General features: G+C 38.0%; 1 protein-coding gene across 2 annotated transcripts; it reads left to right on the top strand.

Moving 5' to 3' along the window:
* The first annotated feature begins 5,003 nt into the window (after window positions 1-5,003).
* agrp (agouti related neuropeptide) lies at window positions 5,004-16,463 on the top strand. 2 transcript variants are annotated; one of them, XM_018093486.2, is made up of 4 exons: window positions 5,004-5,087; window positions 6,464-6,649; window positions 10,656-10,744; window positions 15,883-16,463. In XM_018093486.2, the coding sequence occupies exons 2-4, from the start codon at window positions 6,478-6,480 to the stop codon at window positions 16,063-16,065; spliced, it is 444 nt and encodes a 147-aa protein (XP_017948975.1). In that variant the 5' UTR covers window positions 5,004-5,087; window positions 6,464-6,477; the 3' UTR covers window positions 16,066-16,463. The 2 variants fall into 2 exon arrangements, with proteins under 2 accessions (XP_017948975.1, XP_031756609.1); XM_031900749.1 differs by lacking the exon at window positions 5,004-5,087 and adding an exon at window positions 6,058-6,156.
* The last annotated feature ends 4,909 nt before the right edge of the window (window positions 16,464-21,372 follow it).

Below are 21,372 nucleotides of genomic sequence, written 5' to 3'. Positions count from 1 at the left end.
AAAATTTGCACAATGGAAAATTTGTTCATGCAAAGGAATAAATGTTCGCATTTTGAATTTTTTTCCCATTACCTACTTTTATTACATTACCTTGTATATATTTTATGGGTATAGTGCAACTGCAGTATACTTAATAAATGTGCTAAGGCTTAAGACAATAGACAGTATATACACAAGGTGAGATTTGCTTTTATTGATTGAGTTATAATATGTCATAAAGATAATACTGTAGGTGGCATAGCCAATTTAATGCGAACATAAGGATAGACAATCAATGAGTGATTGCAATGTATGTTCATGCCTTTGGAAAATCATATGTAAAAATATTAGAACTTCTGACCATTATACGAAATGTAGTAAACAGAAGGAATTCCCAAATAAGTATTTATATATTTGTTTTTATACATTTATGTACAAAAGGTTTTCAAAAATATGACATCCTGGCATCCTATCAGCATTCTTTATTTTTACTGAAGGGCTGAAATGTTTGAATGGAAGCTAAAAAATAAAATCAGAGACTGTAATACAAAATGTAACCATATATAGATAAATATATAACATTAAAATATAAGCTATTTTCAGTGTTTCCACTCTGTTTTTTTCATTCTGTGAGCTTGGGTTATAATAAACAAGCTATTTGTTCAGTGTAGAAATGGGTTTTTAATTAGCAGTCAGCTCAGATGGGTTGTTTTTAGTGGAAGTTAAAATGACTGTGGAAAATGGATTTTATGAGGTCAAAAGTACATACTAATTTGGTAGACATAATCTTATTTCTGCTAAATGCAAAGTGATTAACCCAGACAAAAGCAGAGAAATGTAAAGAATACTCAGTGCTTCTATGGCAGAATGACATATTTGATCACTACTCCATTTTGTTTACAAACAAAAGGCAAACATATAATTTACTTTGACAGGATGTAGAGGACTCAGCAAGGTTATTTATAGAAACTGTACAACTCAATCACTAGGGCAGAAGATTTAGTGGGGATTAAGAGGGAATACAAAGTATCCATATCTTCCTATGCATTTCAGCAAGATGTTTAGCAGGCAAGTTGAAAATCTTATTGGGTGTGGAAAGCATTGAGGAGCAGATGCAGTCTGATCCCTACTGGTCTGCACAGGCCACTACTGTGATCTATTTGTTAGACTCTGGACCAAACAAGTTATGTTATGGGGTCCAAACTGAACAAAGGTCCTATACCTGGGTGACTGCCAACAAAACTAATTTTAGTATTTATGACAATATTAACTATAAAGACTTGCCCCGCAAATTTTGCATCTGTTTGGTGTTGAAGTCAAATTACACTGAAAGCCAAGTGAGAGCAAGGGTCCCTTGCTTAAAAACCATAGCAGGTATTAGATATGTTACTTTTTAATACTTTTTAATATGAAACTACTATTTCAGTCCCAATTCAAACAAATGTTTTTTTTTGGCTGATTCTATCCCTGTAATAGTATTAATAAAAGTATATTTATGCTGATAACAAAGCATTCCTATCAGGATGTTTTGTTATTGGTGATCAAAATCCCACTCACAGTTACTGAGGAAACTGCCTCACATTTAAATGGAAGCTACATTTCCACCACACAAATATATATATTTATTATATATATGTATATAATATAAAATAAAAGACAGCCAGCACCAAGGGTCTTATAGTTCAAAACAATCTCAAGTTTATTGCATGTATAACCGACGTTTTAGTCCCATTTGGGACCTTTTTCAAGGTATATATATACTCTTGAGTAAGGTTCCAGACCAGAACCAAAACATTGATATAATAAATCAGATGTTGTAAGTTATGGAATAAATTGGCTTCAAAAGACAATGCAGGACAATGCAGATTTAAACTGCAAATTTTGCTTGTGGAACTACCCTTGCTAAGTAACATTGACTGTTTTTACACTGGAGTATACTATACTAAACTTATCACTGACTAAATCAGCATTTACAGGGTTTTGGTCCCCAACTTAAAAGCAATGTTCACCTTAGTGTAAATCTGCATAAATATACAGTTTGTTGTGGGGGACAAGAGTATATATTTGGTGTAAGTGCCAATTAAACATGTATTACTTGAGTATGCTTGTGGACAACCTATCAACTTAACAAGACCTCTTGAATTGAAGAGAGGGGTAGAGCCCCACAACCCAGTTATATTGGGTCTTCTGACCACATAATAATGCTCTACCATCGCACTACAGCTAGAAGTAGAATTAATAATATTAATATTCTTTCCCTAAGGTGGATCTGCAACGGGATCCAACCAAACTGTCCTTTATCTCTCCTGTATCCTTTACATTTTCACAACTGAACACCTGCCAATTAGGGCAGATTTGAAGTACATGATTAGGAGCTGTTACTTAACATAACTGAAACAATGACGTCCTAACCAGCTATTATGTATGGACTAAAGTGATTCAGTCAATTGAGTAACACAAATGTACCCAACATAAGGATCACACAAGTTTAACAAAAGGAAAACCTACCCTTTATATAATAATCAACACCTGGGGGCACATTTACTAATCCACAAGCGTCCGAATGCGTTTTTTCCGTAATGATCGGTATTTTTGTGATTTTTCCATTGCTTTCGTTGCTGTCACGTCTTTTTTCGTGAATTGTCGCGACTTTTTCGTCGCTGTCGCAAAAAAATCGGATTGGTTTTTCCGCCGTTTACAATTTCTCAATACTAAAAAATCACAACGGCGACAAAAAAGTTGCGCAAAATCCGATAAAGTCGTGACGCCAACGAAAAAATTGCGCAAAATACGAAAAAACCGCGACTGCGACGAAAAAGTCGCAAAATTTTCGCTTCCAATCCGATTTTTTCCCATTCGGGATTCGGATTCGTGGATTAGTAAATGTGCCCCCTGGAGTTCATATCTAAAGCTTTTCAATGATATCTAAAGCTTTTCACTCTAAAACCACTAATACACTAATATAGATCCATCTGAACAATAAATATTTTTGTTTGAAAAGAATAAATATAATTAAAATCTAGAACTGCTAACTAATTTCTAACTATTCCAATCCCTATCTCAAAATTCTTTTTGTTTTTAAGACATGAAAAGATATTTACAAGATTAGGAGTAGTAAGGTCCAGCAAACTACCAAAAGCTTTCATTATACCTATATATTACATACATTATAGTCTTGCTGTGCTTTTCACACAAAGTCTTGTAGTCAACCCAAAAGACACCAAGCGCTGCTTTAATTTGGCATTTGGCATTATTTGTAGTTTTTGAAATATTTAGCTTTAAATGTAGCAGGTCCAGTTTGTAATTTCAGCAGCTATCTGGTTACTAGATTACCTTAGCAACCAGGCACTGATTTGAGAGACTGGAATTTGAGTATAAGAGGGTCTGCATACAAAGGCAAGTAATAAAAAGTAACAGTAACAAGAAAATTGTAGCCGCATGAAGGAATAGTTTTTTGTCTGCTGGGACCCCCATTGAAAGGCTGGAAAGAGGCAGAAAAAGAAGTCAAATAATTCAAAAACTATAAAAAAAGAAAAAATTAATTCCCATTGAAAAGGTGCTTACAATTGTTTATTCTATAACATACTAAAAGTTAACTTAAAGGTGAACAACCCCTTTAATGATTACAATGAGTAATATTGGCCTGGAACATAATATTGGTACTTGGATAGAAAACTGGCTGAAGGAGTACCGCAGGGGTCAGTCCTTGGTCCTTTGCTTATTAACCTGGAGGTGGGCATTGAAATTACTGTTTCTATGCAGGATGCTGGCACTTTTCATCGAGATTTGACAAAATTGGAAAAATGGGCAGCAAACTGAAAAATGAGTTGGAAAGTGCAAAGTTATGCACTTTGGTAGTAATAATATCAATGCAAATTATACAGTAAATGGTAGAATGTTGGGGTATCCTTAACTGAGAAGGATCTGGGGATTTTGTGGATAATAGGTTGTCTAATTCTAGGCAGTCTCATTCCATGGCAAATAAAGTACTATATTACATAAAAAAGGGCTAACTTAAAAGTCAAAAATAATTTTTCCTCTTTATAGGTCCCTGGTAAAGAGTCACCTTGAATATGCAGCTCAGTTTTGGGCCCCAGTCCTATTAATGGGATATTAATGGGCTGGAGAGAGTGCAAATACATGCAACTAAACTGGTAACGGGGATGGAGGATTTAAACTCCCCGTTGGGGTTGTTTGCTCTCGAAAAAAGGTAATTGAGAGGGGGACATGATTATTCTGGACAAGTACATAAGAGGGGATTATAGGCAGATAGGGGGTGTACTTCCCCCCCGCATAAAAACGACCAGCACATCAGAAGCCGCCCCTTTAGATTAGAGGAACAGAACTTTCATTTGAAGCAGCGTAGGTGTTTTTTTTTTACTGTGAGGGCAGTGAGGTTGTGGAATGCCCTTCCATGTGATGTTGTGATGGTAGATTCTGTGAATACCTTTAAGAATGACTTGGATGATTTAGCATAATATTGAAGGCTCTTGTGATACTAAAATCTACAATAAGTAAAGATGTTTGTATATTTAGTTTATGTATGTGAGTGGGTAGATAGGTCGGTATTGGCCTCTGTGTTTGTGCACTGATGTTTGCTAGGAAGCGCTGAACTTGATGGACTTTGGTCTTCCTTTTTTCAACCAAGCTTAACTATGTAACTATGAAAGAAAAGGAGGATGATACAAAAGGTCATCTAGCCTTGGGGCAACAAAAGACAGCAGCATGCAAGCAAATACAGTATCCTTTTGGATTTTTATTATATATACCAATACACAAAAAGAAACAGAAGATGTATTTTATTTTAAGCTGCTAGTGTCTTAATACAGAAATGCCATTTTAACAGAAATATCTGACAGATTGTAGCAGAGCTACATAGGTTAATACCAGTCTTTTTAACAAAACACTGCAGTTAATAAATATTGAGTTCTGGGTGGTCTGTGTTGAGTGCTTGTTTTTACAAAGCAAAAAAAACAGAGCCCTCCTACTTGTTATTGTGTGTGGAAACGTCACTGGAATATAGGACTGCACTTGTCTATATAAGCCTAGATATTGAGTGGTCCCCATTCCTAGCTGGCTGTACAGAGAAGCATTCAATACATCTCAGCGTAAGTTATTCCTATGAGCTATATATATATAAAATCTAAATAGTTTATAATGCTTCTGCTTGTTTTCAGTTGTAACTTTAGGCAGTGATGAAACTTTATATTTAGGAAAAGGGTTAATGAAAGTGATGTCTTAAACATTATTGTATTACTTGTTTTTTTAATATTTTTTGCATTTACATATTCACTATTGCCCTGATGCAACAGCGAACTGCTCATTTAATGCTTTTGTAATATGGCAGAAAGCACCCATGCATATAAGGTTAAACATGATTGTAGGTATAGTATCAAATATAACATTATTGCCACCATTCCACAAAGGTATATTTTAAAAACTATAATAATAAATAACTGGGTGGGTTAGACAGAGTGCTGGCAGTTTCTTTCTCTGTTTTGTGTACAAATTGTAGCCAAATATTGCCATTCTAGCTGCCATTCAGCCTTAAGAACAAGGAATTACTCACTGGTGTATGTTAATAAGATGGGGCTTAAATACTCCCTCCTTTCTCATTAAGGGTAAGTGCAACATGGTCTTACTACTCAGTCACACTGTTTGCTGGGGGACTTGACTTTAAATGCACTACAGAATGTTAATGAGCAGTGTAGAATTCATAGGTGTGTGTTAATGAGCTGGGGCTTAAAAGCTCCATGCTTTCACACTAGAGCTCCTGAATTAAGGGTATATGCAATATGGTCTTACTATTCAGTCACACTGGTTGCTGGGGGACTTGAATTAAATGCAGTACAGATTTAGAATGCTAATAGGCAGTGTAGAACTCACGTGGCATGTGAGTTAACATATTTTGGACAAAGTGTGGTACTCAATTTTGTAAATATTATTTCTAAAGGCAAACCATGCACTGGCAATTTTTCTTTTTGGCTCTTTATTGTTTCTAGCTGCTGGTCAGCTCCAAAATGTGGGTTAGACCGAGCACTGGCTAAAGGGTGCTTTTAGCCGCTGGTCAATTCCACAGTGTGGGTTAGACCTAGTGCTGCAGGATGTGTTTAATGTCTCTTGTAACACTTAGAGCATATTTACTAATAATCATACCACAGGTTCTGGCAATACAAAGTAAGAAAAGAAGAGAGAGATCTTAATCTTGCAGTCATTTTAGAGACCACAGAATAAGTGCTTGCAGTATCTTATAGCTGGCTTGGCCACATAGCAAAACGATGGCAGGCAGCAGCATTGTGGGATATGCCCTGTTTCAGATTGCTTTGCATTGCATTATGGCTAGTTATAGTTTTACCACTGTTTTCAAAGTGCAAAATGGTAAACATAATGTGCAAATTCATATTGTAAAATGTCTTAATATTTTAAATACTACTCAGCAAATGATAATTCCACTATACACTATATATAATATATATATGCACAGGTTGTGAAGACACAATGTTCAACACAGTCCTGTTGTGTGTGGCAATGATACAGACAATACAAGCATCTCTCACTTCCGAAACCAGTAACGGAAGACTCCAAGTACTGAGCTCTGGTATGAACAATGAACGATATAACTATCCAAACCTGCTGCACAAAGTGAAAGAGACTGCAATGGAAGGGCCAGGTAAGAAGCAAGTAAATAATGTTATAAAATTACTGAACGTAAAAAATAATAGCTGAAAAAGGCAATGCATTTGTATCCACCAGACTAAATTGTTATCTCGAGATTTGCAGAAAATTTCTCAGTGGGTTAAGTAGTATGGTAGCTTCTCCTCATGCATAGCTCCGATTAGCAAATTTAAACAGGGATATTATTTTTCTGTGGGAACAAGGAACAGGTGATAGAGGGCATTAGGCTTCTGTTGTTCTCCCTGATAAACATACTGAGGTATATTTATCAAAAAGTGAAAGAAAGCTTGCTACGATTCATTAGGGGAAACAGTCAGGAATGTTTATGATAAAAGGAAAACTGGAACTTTAAGTGTAAAATTCTAGTACCTTCTACCCAGTAAATGCCCCCCAAAAATCTAAAATTGTATTTTGCAATCAAAAGTGAGGGTTTGTTTTGTGGAGTTCAGCAGGACACTATATTCACACCAATACACAACATTTCCAAGAGGTGTGTAACCCATTGACTGCTTTGAGCAGTCAAACACATACAGTGTCCATGGGGTGCACAGTGCATCCTTACTCCTTAATGTTTAATGTACGCTAGGAGAAAGAATGCGAACAGTTATATTCTGCACTCTGGTCTATCTAACACCCCATGTAATGTTTTACTGAGCCGTTATTATGGACACCCCTTAAGGGTGCTTAAAAGTGCTAATCAACAGCCGTCTACTTGATGGATTCTCAATGGAAAAGTCAGCTGCAAATCTAATAAACCCCTGGACTGCTGCTACTGCAGCACACATGGAAAGCAGGGTATTTGCAATAAACCAATCCTAATATCCTTTATAAAGGGAGCTTATGTCACTTTTTAAAACCTACATACTTGTACATCCTGCCAGGCCCGGATTTGTGGAAAGGCCCGGGCCTAGGGCGGCACAAGTTTAGGGGCGGCATGCCGCCCCGCCGCAACAGAATTTTAAAATTTGTCTCCCATACGGAGCAGTCGGGACCTCTCCCCACTGCTCCGTATGGGAGTTTAAATGCGCATGCGCACTCAGGGGGAGAGGGCGCCGCGCGATTGCGCATGCGCACTCGCGGGGGCGGCCTTGGGGCACCGCCAAGTGAAATCCGGCCCTGCATCCTGCAAGTAACTGCAGCAGAAGAGTCTCTTTATACCTATCATCATTTACAACTCTGTTTGCTGGCCAGTCACACCTTATTTTCCACCTGCACTGTGGGTCTGTGTGGCACTAATTGCAAATTCTTGTCTTGATCTATTTGTTTAGCATTGGTGACCTCTATATTGGGTACGGAGATGATATGCAGAATTAGATCAACAGATGCAATGGAAAACATGCACTGGATACAGAGTATTAAAAATACTTTTGTATTTGCATGTGTATTGCAGTTAGAAGAGTTTAGCCTTTTGCTGCAGCACCATTTTGATCTTGTGTGTTGCCATTTGTGGCAGGAAAAGGTGATGTACCATGTTAGCCAGTCAAAAATGTTTACAGGGTAACCCTTTTGAAATAAAAAATAACAAAAGTGGTATAAAGGTATCACCTTTATATCACTTTGGTAATTTTTTATTTCAAAAGGGTTACCCTGTAAACACGATAATACTTAAATGCCAGTGCTATAGATTCTACGTTTCTGGTAAAGGTATAAGCAATACAGACTTAACAGACACCAGTATCATAACTTTTACATAACTATTATAACTATTATGTAAGAATAGGCCCTAAGTTTGTCCAGGAGCAGTAACCCATAGCAAACAATAAGATTCTGGCTTTTAAACAGGTGCCCAGAAAAACCTGCTGATAGGTTGCTATGGGTTACTGCTTCTTTACTGTCTTTTATTACATAACTCCCATTGACTTTTAAGTGTCATATTTATTAAATATTCAGGTCTTATAAAGGAGAAGGAAAGGTTAAAACTAAGTAAGCTTTATCAGAAAGGTCTTTGATTACAGCCAAAAACACTTACAGTACTTCTGCTCTCAGTCCTCAGTAGTGATGAGCGAATCTGTCCCGTTTTATATTGCCAAAAAATTAACTAAACTTCACAACAGTTTGCATTTTTTCATCAATTTTTTTTTTTGACGCATACAGCTTGTTTTTGTCGCAAATATTTGCCTGGCGAAAAATTACGCTCATCACTAGTCCTCAGTGAAAAAAATCACTGCATTCTCTTGCTCCTATTCTTTACACATGACCTTCTGTGTTAGACTTCCTGTTCACAGCAACAAAATGTCCAGGGCGTGGCATAGGCCTACGCAGCTTCCTCTTCACTCCCCATTCTCTCTATTCCCCTCCCCCCATTCCTCTCCCCTTTTCAGCAGGAGAGATGCAAGCTGGGAAGTAATATCCAATCAAGCTAAAATGGCAGCTGCTATCTTAAACAGAGAGAGCTTCTAGGGCTGTTTACTAGGTATGGTAAAGCATTTCACAGAATAAATACAGCATTCTAGCTTGCACTATTGTGACTAATCTATTGGCAATAAACTGCCTCGGTAGCTTTCCTTCTCCTTTAACTTATTCACTTTTGATGTTATTTTTTTGAGACTCTTAATAAAAAAGTTACAGACTCTTAAAATACAATTTAGTTAATTCTTTTTTGTAACTTATATTTTTATTGTTTTTTCTTTTCTTTTGCAAGCAAACACATTTATATGAACATAGGAGAGAGTAGAAATATAAAGAAAAGGGGAAGAGAGAGGGAGAGGGATATAGTAGCTTCATAAGTGCATCAAGAGTTATATATGCAATTCTCAGTTCTTGGCTCTACTGGAGAAAGTTGGGTTGGGGTGGGGTGGTGCCAGTCGCTGTCCCTGTTGGGGCGGTTATGTGCCCTTGTCCTCTCTGTGTGAGTGATCGAAGCTCCCAGGCGGACCAAACCTTTAAGTATGCTGGAGTCGTGTTGCGGAGGTAGGCGATTCTGGATTCAAAGTTCATGTTGCTTTCGATTCGCTGATAGAGCTCTTCCCATGTTGGGAGGGTTGGTGTTTTCCACTTAGATGCGATGGATATGCGAACTGCAGTTAGTATGTGGTTGGCAAGTTTTTGTTGTGGTTTGGTAAGGCCAGTCAGGGGCCTGCCCAATAGAAGGGTGGTTATGGTTTTTGGGATTGTTTGGTGCATGAGGGATGACAGAAGATCTTGGACCTTATCCCAGAGAGGTTGCAGAAGGGGGCAGAACCAAAATATATGCGGGACATCTCCAGGGGCTTCTCCACATCTCCAGCATGTCTGTGGATGTTCCGGATATATTTTGTTCAGTCTCGTTGGGGTGAGGTACCAGAACATCAATATTTTATACAAGTTCTCTTTTTGTTTAGTACATGTTACACTTGTCTTAGCATTCCCCCAGATGAGATCCCAATCCTCCATTGTAATTTCTGACCCTATCGCTTTCTCCCATTTCAGCATATAGGGGTGCTTATAACCTTGTTCAAGAAATGGGTCACTAATCAGAGCGTGTATTCTGGATATTAGACCTTTTTGAGGAAGACCTCTATGGGCTAGGGATTCAAATTGGGTATGTGAGTTACAATTTAGTTAATTCTAAGCCCATGTAAAGGTCATTGGACTGTCTTAATTCTGTTCAGCCATTACCCTGTAGTTGATATTAATATCAGTATCAGGCTACAGCCAGTCATAAAAAGAAGATATAATCAATGTGGCCTAATTTAGCTAATACAGTCTTTTGACCCACTGGTCAAATTATCAGACCTACCTGTGTATAGCAAGCTTTAGGCTGACATTGGTACTTATATCAAGATTCATGTCTGAAGATCATATCAATCACATTACCTAGAATCCCCATGCAGACTTCTCAGACTCTATATTTTCTTCATCCAGTAGGCCATTCAGTAGATAAACTGACCGATCAATATCTAACCAATCTCTTATAAAGTATCATTCAGAAAGTCGCTATTTTGACACTATACTGTACCACTAAACTGCTGTCCTGGTCAATATTGGCTTTTGTGTAAACAGCTTAATCAAATCTGTTACAGGGAACTTAGCTAGAAATGAATATCTAAAACTGGACTCAGAAGCTGATGAAGAAGACTTGATGGAGGATTACAGCCTATTGGACCCAAGGGTGAGTAGGTTGCCTTATTTCCCTGATTCACCTCCTCTACACTTTGTGTTAGTGACCATATATATACGATTACATTATTTAAACAATTGCCTAATAGGCTGTACCACTGAGCACTGTTAGTTTGCATGTATGGCAAAATAGCAATGATCTGCACATTTGGGCCCAAAGTGAATATGAGTGAAAGTGAAAAAAATATGATAAGTCAAAGCTTTCTACCATAACAACATAGGAAGCCCAAGAGTAATGGAGCTGCAGAACTGACTGAAAAGGAGCCTAACCCTTATTTGCACTTATTTTCAGGCTGTAGTACTTTGGGCAAAATTCTCTGACAATTCCTTTGCATATTGGACACTTTTACGCCTATATAATGCTTATATAGCTTCTGTTTTTTACATGTGTACTCATTATTTTTGTGAGGGATTAGCGATTAAAGCCCTGGACATAAGTGCTAGAGCAGTAACGCCCAAAATCATTTCCCTTGGTGCTCGGAAACAGAACATGTATGGGGCATAAATGTGCTCTTCACCTTGTGCTGTCCTTTATTTTTTATCTAGTATTATAAATGATACCCTTTTGACATGGCAAAAACACTAAGAAAAAAGTCTTTAGGAAAAACTCCCAACAGTAAATTACCAAATGTTCAATACACTACAGCAGAATACAGCATACTTTAGATTCCAAAACCAAAAATCCTGGAACATTAGGTTTACTCCAGGAAACCATATATTTTTGAAAAGTATACATTCTGCCAAATCCAAAATGGTTAACCATGTCTTTCTACAAATGGCAGTTTCTATAAAAATGTATGAAAATTATAAAACATCACCTCAAAGCTTCCAATTTTAAGCAGCTTATCTCCCACATTGCATTAGGTACCAAGCAAAAACATCCTAAATCTGAAAATCAAAGGTCCACTGAACAGTTTAATGCCCATTGTGGAATTCTGGCATTTAGAGACTCCAAAATGAAGTTAGAACGTTAAACAATGCCATAAAATGACTACAAATGTACCAAAATCACCTAAAATGTAATATAAAAATACATACAAAAGGTATTGTACAGTGCAGGTAATAAATACACTATTTGCAGTGGCACTAAAACATATTTTTCAGGCAAAAAAATTAAATGATGCAGGAACCAGAGGATACCTCTTTTTTCTTTGATCCAACGAGTGGGTGGCACTGGTGGGGATGAAGGAGAGCCATTCCTAGACCTGGAAGTGCTGCAGAACGTAGAATCTATGATAGTAAAATTTATGATGGTAGAATCTATCCTTAAGCCAGTCCTTTATGCATGTACAAATATTATGTTCCAATATTCCTTAATTTACTTAGTAACATTCTGTGTGGTACTGTATCAAATGCTTTAGCAAAATCTAAGTAGATCACATTAGCTGTTACCCCAGAGAAGGCAATTAAATAGCCTGGCAAGATCTATTAAGCATAAAATCATGCTGGCACTTACTGTACTGTGATATGCACTGTATTCAAATATATTTTTACCTTATTACACCAATCAAAAGCTTTCCTACCATAAATGTCAAACTAATATATATAGTTTTCAGGCCAAGAACAGGATTCCTTTTTAAATAGTGCCTTTAAGTCTCCCCATATTTCAATAGTTCAGATGATCAGAAGCCAAACAGGAAGAAAAAACGCTGAGCTGGGTATAGAAGATTCCCTTAATGCAGGGAGCGGAGTGGGGTGGGGTTGACCACAGTGACAAGAGGATGCAGCAGGCAGGCAGGTGCTGGGGGGGAGAGGCAAGCGGGGAGTGGAGTGGATTGGAGGGGGGGTGGTGACAGTGACAAGAGGACGCAGCCGGCAGGCATGTGCTGGGGGGGAGAGGCAAGCGGGGAGTGGAGCAGAGCGGGGGGGTGACAGTAACAAGAGGACGCAGCCGGCAGGCAGGTACTGGGGGGGAGTTGAGCTGGACGAGTTGGTGTGTGAGCTGGGGGGGGAGACACAGAAGGACGCAGGGGGGAGCGGGGGACGCATGCGCAGTAGAGACAGTGAGGGAAAGGGAGTGGGCATCCCTTGTTAAAGATGGCGGCGCCGTTTACTAAAAAAAAGTATGTACAATGTAGCAGGTGTATCTCTGTAAATCTTTCATTAGGCAAGCCATAAATATAGCCTTTTTACATAGCATTAGTAGTACTATTGTACTATTTAATAGTGTGCTTAATAAATTTTGACTTTCCTTGTCCTTTAAGAATTCACCAGTCTTTTGGCACCATGTCAGACCTCAAAGAATTTTGAAAGCTTAAGTAAAGCAGTTTGGCAGTTACAGGGCTAAGCACTTTTAGTACCCTGGGATGAATATTATCCTGTACTGGACATTAACATTTTCTCTCTAATCTCTTCTGAATTTCTCACATCCATCAATAGGTATATTATTAGAATTACGTCAGGAACCCTTTTTAGTTGTGTATGTAGACTGATGAGTTCAAAATCACTGCTTTTCACAGCTTTTATCAACCAACTGACCTCCCTCTGATACTAAAGGTCCCATTCTTTCTTGCTACATTTTTTTTACTATTTACATATTTAAAAAGTAATTTTGGATTCATTTTATTCCTCACTGCAATGCCCTCTTCTCTACATTTAGCTGGTCTGACAGCTTTGTTGCGTGCTTTATTGGCCTCTTTGTACATAATAAATGTTAGCTATCCCAGCTAAATTGATTGCCCTAAAAGCACGTTTTTCTTACCAACCTCAACTTTAAAGGAGAAGGAAAGGTTAAGTCACTTGGGGGTGCCAAAATGTTAGGCTTTAATCACTTACCTTGTACCCCAGGCTGGTGCCCCGTTAGGAGAAAACTGCACCAGCCCGGGGTACCTGTAACGAGCGTTTCCTTCTTCCACGTTTCTTCTGCCGGCAAAATCCCTGGGCCGGCGCATGCGTGTTAGAGTGAAAAGACGAATTTCTTGTTAAAGTTCAGCTTTTCACTCTAATGCGCAAGTGCGCCATCGCAGAAGAAGGCATCGCCCGCTGCTACCCCGGGCTGTTGCGGTTCTCTCTTAACAGGGGCACCAACCCGGGGTAAAAGGTAAGTGATTAAAGTCACTTGGGGGGGGCCTAACATTTTGGCACCCCCAAGTGCCTTAGGCTTTTCTTCTCATTTAAAGCCTCTTTATGTTTTTGCTTACAAGGGAAACTGTCAGGCTGGGCCACAGGTGAGTGGCTGGCAGGTAGAAGCCTAAGTGCTTGTTAATGTAATGTTTCCATGTTTGGTGTTTAGAAGAACCAGAAATACATAAGGGTTGATTCACTAAGGTGCGGTAAAACGAGCGCTATTTATAGCATGTGTTAAAAATTCTGTTGCGTCTTATTTTTCGCGACAACGCACAATTGACTAAAAGGACACTTGCGTTAATTTAGATGCGATGCTGTTTGCGTTATTAAGACTATTTTCGTGAGGTATGTGACGCAACGCGTGCTAATTAACGCAGCGCGCACAAATTGTCACAGCGTGCGAAAAAATGCACGCCATATTAGCCATACACGCCATTACTTTCGGAAAACTACTGTTCTGAAAATGACCATTTCCCTGCAAACTGGAGGATGCATCACTCTAGGGCCAACACATACTTGAATAAATCCCACTGCAAAGTCCATATTGTGTTGCCAAAAGCTCATGAACTGTACTTTTCTATAATTACCGCCTGCCCCAAGTAGGTGTTAATTTTCGCATAGACTAATGCGATATTTAGCGCGTTTAAAATTAACGCATTCAGTTGCACGCTATTTAAAGCACGAGATATGCGACTTAACACGCGCGATAATACTTTAGCGAATTGCACGGTTTTTTTCGCGCCAATTTTAACGCAAAAAAGCATACGATAACGCTTATCGACCTTTAGTGAATCAACCCTATAATGTGCTCAGAACTTGGTTTAATAAGAAACTTGAACAGATGACAATGATGAAACAGAAAACAAATGAAAACCAAATCCAAATAATAGAATAGGAGGATACAACCTGACGATAGTCCATATAACAAATCAGAGGTTAAGGGCAGGCTGCAAGCAGAAGCAAGTCTGTAAAAACAGACAAATGGTATTTGCAGGCGGCAGGCAATACAAGTCCGTGAAACCGACCAGGCAATCAAAACCAGGAGATCAGATGGGTAGCAGGAACAAGGACTGAGGAACAAGCAGGAACTCGGGCACAGACACAAGTCAATTATCCAGCAATAACCATCAGGAAAGCACTGGCTTGATAACAAGATTATTGACACCTGGTCTTAATGAGATTAGAGGAGGAGACTATGGTTAAGTGGACTATTAGCTGCAGTCTGTTCTAAAAGCCTCTGGTAGCTCAACAGGAAAATGCACAGTCCAAACAGCCTGCAGTCATAGCTTTGAAGCCCAACAACTCCTGACAAGAAACATACATTTACGTTTATGTGTGTTAAACAGCATTTTAAAGACATTATATTTTCCTTCTGTGTTTTACATGAAAATAGCGCATATGGATTTCTCGCCTGCCAGCTCAGCTTTTGGACACAGAGCCCCCTGTCAAAGTATTATGTGCCATAACCCCCCTAACTATACAGAGACCCCCAGGAAACCATATATTTTTAGAAAGTACACATTACATTAGTACACATGAGAAATTCAAAATAGGTAAAGTTATTTTTCTACACCAAAGTACCACATGGCAAAGCTATGCTTAAAACACATTAGGAACACTTATACAGGGATAAAAATTTAATAAAACCACAAAAATTGTGTAAATCTATGAAACAACAAAATAAGTCACACAACAGCATAATTAGTGGTTAGAATAGTAGATCCAATAGTCACGCTGCCAAAATAAAATTTAAAAAAATTTAGACTGGGAGGTGGTATGGAGTAACCCAGATACTTACTACAGACATATTTTTTGCGGCGATAAAGGGTTTTTCTGCAACATTTTCAAGAGCAATTAACCCAGATTTAATGCAACCAAATTACATATAATATATTGTTACTCTATGATCTCTACTTCTATGTAAAACCCCATTATACATAAATCGGGCTGTGTTTAAATCAGGAGGTACTTCTAAATCATATGGGCAGTATTTATTGATTTTTACATTGTAAAATAGCTTGATATTTTTATGCATATAATACAGACTTCTATGATTTTTGCCAGGCTTTGTCACTGGAAGTATCTTCAAGAGAAGAGCGCTCACCCAGAAGATGTGTTCAGCTACTGGAGTCTTGTGTTGGGCACCTGCCATGTTGTAGTCCCTGTGCTACCTGTTACTGCCGATTCTTTAATGCATTCTGTTACTGCAGAAAAACCAGCACCAATTGCCATCATGGAAAGAATTAGTTATTCTCAGCTCCTCCAATCAGATCTCTTGGGTTTTGAATATTTCTAGCAAAATACAGGGCCCTTAGATGTCATTGTATTTTTACTGATGTGTACATTAACCTTAATTTTCTGTTGTCGTTTTGGTTTTTGCTATCTTAATGCTTTATTTATTTTGTTTCCTACATTTATATATGAAGAGTATAGTGGTAGAAAATGTATGTTAAACAGATCAAGGTATTAGTTAATATTATTCACCTATATAATTCACCAATCTAATTATATATACACTGACAAATATGTAACTTTGCACTAAAGGGTTAAAAAAACAAGATGATTGTAGTTGATACTTTTGATAACTGTAGTTGAGAATGTAGTTTTGCATTCTGTTTTAATAAAATCACATATTTTAAAACTAACCTGATTTGGCTTCTTCTTATTGTTTTATAAACAATAACTGGACTTTACTTATGAGAGATAGGAAGATGAAAGAATGCTCTTGTTATTTAACTTTGTAGCAGATTTACTTAAATTCAAACTACAGAACATATTTTGTTATAATACACAAGTTTCAGTGAGCCTTTTGACACAAATGACATCACTGAGCACTGAATATAACTGATGGCATCACTAACCCTTTCACTGCCAGCCGTTTTGAACAAAGCGGAACTTCTACTGCCAGACAGTTTTTGAACATTTTGCACTGTTTCACTTTAGGGGCCTTTCCTTGGGGGGACTTTTAGTTTACCCAGGAAAACAATATATTGTTTTTTTCAGGACAACCTAAGCTTTTAAAATATTTTTTTGTAATTGGTATTTTTGTGTAATTCCAATTTTGTAACAAGATATAGGCTTCTAAATGTCTAAAAAATGAAAAAAAAAATATATTTTCCATAATATAAACACACATACCAGAATCAAAAATTATTTTATGCATGAAAATACACCTGATTTGGAAAGTCCCATGTCTCCTGAACGTGCCAATACCAAATATATATAGTTTTATGGAGATTTCTCACTTGTATAGGTCACAAACTCCCAGCAGTACACTACCAAATTTCCAAAGCACTGCTCCAGAAAGCTGCATACGTTAGATTTTAAGGCCAAAAATTCCGCTGAAACAGAAAGTTTATCCCAGAAAATTTTACATTTTTAGAAAGAAGAGATTCTGGGGAATCCAGAATAGGCACAACTGTCTGTCTACTCCAAATTATCAAGTCGCAATGCTTTCCTAAAGTTATTGGTTTTTATCAAAATTTGTGAAATTTTTTTAAATTTTTAGTATCTTAACTCCTAAAGGTCATAAAGTAACCAAATAAAACACCCTAAATATGAACGCCAGGGGTCCACTGAACAGTTTGATGCCCAATATGTATAGGTTTAGCTAAGTATGTGGCATGTAGGGGCCCCAATGTGAACATACACCCATATGTACTGTCATTTCTGTCATTTCAGCTTCTGCAAAATCAACATTTACATCATTACATGTGGGATAAAGCTAGTAAAAAGTACATTCACCCCAGAAAGCCATATATTTTTGGAAAGTACACATTCCCCCGAATCTAAAATGGGTACCCATGTCTTTCTACTCCACAGTACCAAGCCGCAAAGCTTTCCTAAAGTTGGCAATTTTTATAACATTTCCAAAAATCCACTCAAAGCTTCCAGTTTCCAGCATCTTATCTCCCACATAGCATTAGGTACCAAGATAAAACACCCTAAATATGAACACCAGGGGCCCACTGAACAGTTTGAGGCCCAATATGTATAGGTTTACCTAAGTATGTGGCATGTAGGGGTCCCAATGAGAAGATACCCCCATATGATCTATCATTTCTGTCATTTCAGCTTCTGCAAAATCAACATTTACATCATTACATGTGGGATAAAGCTAGTAAAAAGTACATTCACCCCAGAAAGCCATATAATTTTTGGAAAGTACACATTCCCCCGAATCTAAAATGGGTACCCATGTCTTTCTACTCCACAGTACCAAGCCGCAAAGCTTTCCTAAAGTTGGCAATTTTTATAACATTTCCAAAAATCCACTCAAAGCTTCCAGTTTCCAGCATCTTATCTCCCACATAGCATTAGGTACCAAGATAAAACACCCTAAATATGAACACCAGGGGCCCACTGAACAGTTTGAGGCCCAATATGTATAGGTTTACCTAAGTATGTGGCATGTAGGGGTCCCAATGAGAAGATACCCCCATATGATCTATCATTTCTGTCATTTCAGCTTCTGCAAAATCAATACATTTACATTATTATATGTGGGATAATGCTAGTAAAAACTACATTCACCCCAGAAAGTCATATATTTTTGGAAAGTACACATTCCCCCAAATCTAAAATGGGTACCCATGTCTTTCTACTCCACAGTACCAAGCCATAAAGCTTTCCTAAGTTTGATGATTTTTATGGCATTTCCAAAAATCACCTCAAAACTTCCACTGTGCAGCATCTTATTTTCTACAGGTCATTAGGTACCAAGACAAAACACCCTAAATATGAACCCCAGAGGTCTACTAAACAGTTCGATGCCCAATATGTATAGGTTTACCTAAGTATGTGGCATGTAGGGGCCCCAATGTGAACATATACCCATATGTACTGTCATTTCTGTCATTTCAGCTTCTGCAAAATCAACATTTACATCATTACATGTGGGATAAAGCTAGTAAAAAGTACATTCACCCCAGAAAGTCATATATTTTTGGAAAGTACACATTCCCCCGAATCTAAAATGGGTACCCATATCTTTCTACTCCACAGTACCAAGCCATAAAGCTTTCCTAAGTTTGATGATTTTTATGGCATTTCCAAAAATCACCTCAAAACTTCCACTGTGCAGCATCTTATTTTCTACAGGTCATTAGGTACCAAGACAAAACACCCTAAATATGAACCCCAGAGGTCTACTAAACAGTTCGATGCCCAATATGTATAGGTTTACCTAAGTATGTGGCATGTAGGGGCCCCAATGTGAACATATACCCATATGTACTGTCATTTCTGTCATTTCAGCTTCTGCAAAATCAACATTTACATCATTACATGTGGGATAAAGCTAGTAAAAAGTACATTCACCCCAGAAAGTCATATATTTTTGGAAAGTACACATTCCCCCGAATCTAAAATGGGTACCCATATCTTTCTACTTCAAAGTACCAAGCCGCAAAGCTTTCCTAAAGTTGACAATTTTGATAACATTTCCAAAAATCCACTCAAAGCTTCCAGTTTCCAGCATCTTATCTCCCACATAGCATTAGGTACCAAGATAAAACACCCTAAATATGAACGCCAGGGGTCCACTGAACAGTTTGATGCCCAATATGTATAGGTTTGCCTAAGTATGTGGCATGTAGGGGCCCCAATGTGAACATACCCCCATATGATCAATCATTTCTGTTATTTCAGCTCCAGCAAAATCAATTCATTTACATCATTATATGTGGGATAATGCTAGTAAAAAGTACATTCACCCCAGAAAGTCATATATTTTTGGAAAGTACACATTCCCCCGAATCTAAAATGGGTACCCATGTCTTTCTACTCCAAAGTACCAAGCCACACAGCTTTTCTAAATTTAGCAATTTTTATGACATTTCCAAAAATCCCCTCAAAGCTTCCACTTCGCAGCATCTTATCTCCCACATAGAATTAGGTACCAAGATAAAACACCCTAACTTTGAACGCCAGGGGTCCACTGAACAGTATGATGCCCAATATGTATAGGTTTACCTAAGTATGTGGCATGTAGGGGCCCCAATGGGAACATACCCCCATATGATGTATCATTTCAGCTCCTGCAAAATCAACACATTTACATCCTTTATGTGGGATAATGCTACAAAAAAAGTACACTCACCCCAGAAAGCCATATATTTTTGGAAAGCACACATCCCTGAATCTATAATGGGTAAACATTTCTTTTTGCTCCAAAGTACCAAGCTGTAAAGCTTTCCTAAGTTTGCAGATTTATATGACATTTAGAAAATCGCATAAAAATGTTGCAATTTGCCGCATTTATCTCTCACAATTTCTTTATAAAGATCAGATAAAGGCAAATCACCCCAAATAGTAACACCTAAGGTCTACCTAACAGTTTGATGCCCAATATGTATAGATATACCAAAGTCTGCGGTATGTACTGAACCCAAAATGAAAATAGTGCATAAGGATTTCTCGCCTGCCAGCTCAGCTTTTGCACACAGAGCCCCCTGTCAGTGTATTATGTGCAGTAACCCCCCCTAACTATACAGAGACCCCCAGAAAACCATATATTTTTGGAAAGTACACATTCTGATGAATTCAAAATAGGTAAAGTTATTTTTGTACACCAAAGTAACACCTGGCAAAGCTACGCTAAAAACAGATTAGGAACACTTATACAGGGATAAAATGCGATAAAACCACAAAAATTGTGCAAATCAGTGAAACAACAAAATAAGTCACATGACAGTGTAATTAGTGGTGAGAATATCTGATCCAATAGTCACGCTGTCAAAATAAACAGTTTTTAGGTAAAAGAAACTAAAAACAAAGTGGTAAAATGAAAAAAAAAAAACAAAACAAAGTGTTTGTGTATACATGTGTGTACATGTGTAAAAGTTGTGTGACAGTGTGTAAGTGTGTATATGAGTGTAAATAAGTGTATAAAAGTGTGAAAAATGAAAAAAAAAACTGCTAAAAAAAACTGCTAAATTGTGTGCTGTAAGTGTTTGTAAATGTATGTAAGTGTGTATAAATGTATGTAAGTGTGTAAGTTCAAAAAAAAACAAAAAACAAACACCTACCTGTCCTGAAGCACCCGATCGCCTCCAGGTCCTCCAGGCTGCAGTGGGCTGCGGCATCGAGGGGAAGCAGGAAGCAGCAGACGCGATGCAATCGCGTCTGCTGCTTCCAGAAGGGTCCTGCGACGATCGCTTCGCAGGACCCTCATGACAACCCCCCTGGCTCGTTGCCCAAGGGGGCTGTCATCGCTAGAAACTCTCTGCAGCCACTGTTGCAGAGAGAAGACCTTAAATGCCAACGACATATGGGACACGTCGTTGGCATTTAAGCCCTTTTACTGCCACGACGTATCCCATACGTCTTTGGCAGTAAAAAGGTTAAACAAACAGAGGGAGCTTCTAGGGCTCTTTATTAAGGTATGGTAAGGTTTTCTGCAGAATAAATATAGGTGGCACTAATGTGGCTAATCTATTGGCAGTAAAATGCCAAAATGACTTTCCTTCTCCTTTAAGGGACCACTCACTACTTACAGAAAGTCATCCACTAGAGGAGATCCCAATAAAAGAAATTCCTCTAATAGTGACCTTT

This window comes from Xenopus tropicalis, chromosome 4 (assembly GCF_000004195.4).
Source record: "Xenopus tropicalis strain Nigerian chromosome 4, UCB_Xtro_10.0, whole genome shotgun sequence".
Classification (NCBI taxonomy): domain Eukaryota; kingdom Metazoa; phylum Chordata; class Amphibia; order Anura; family Pipidae; genus Xenopus; species Xenopus tropicalis.
The sequence above is the reverse complement of the archived record's forward strand: the minus strand, read 5'-3'. Positions and strand labels throughout refer to the sequence as shown.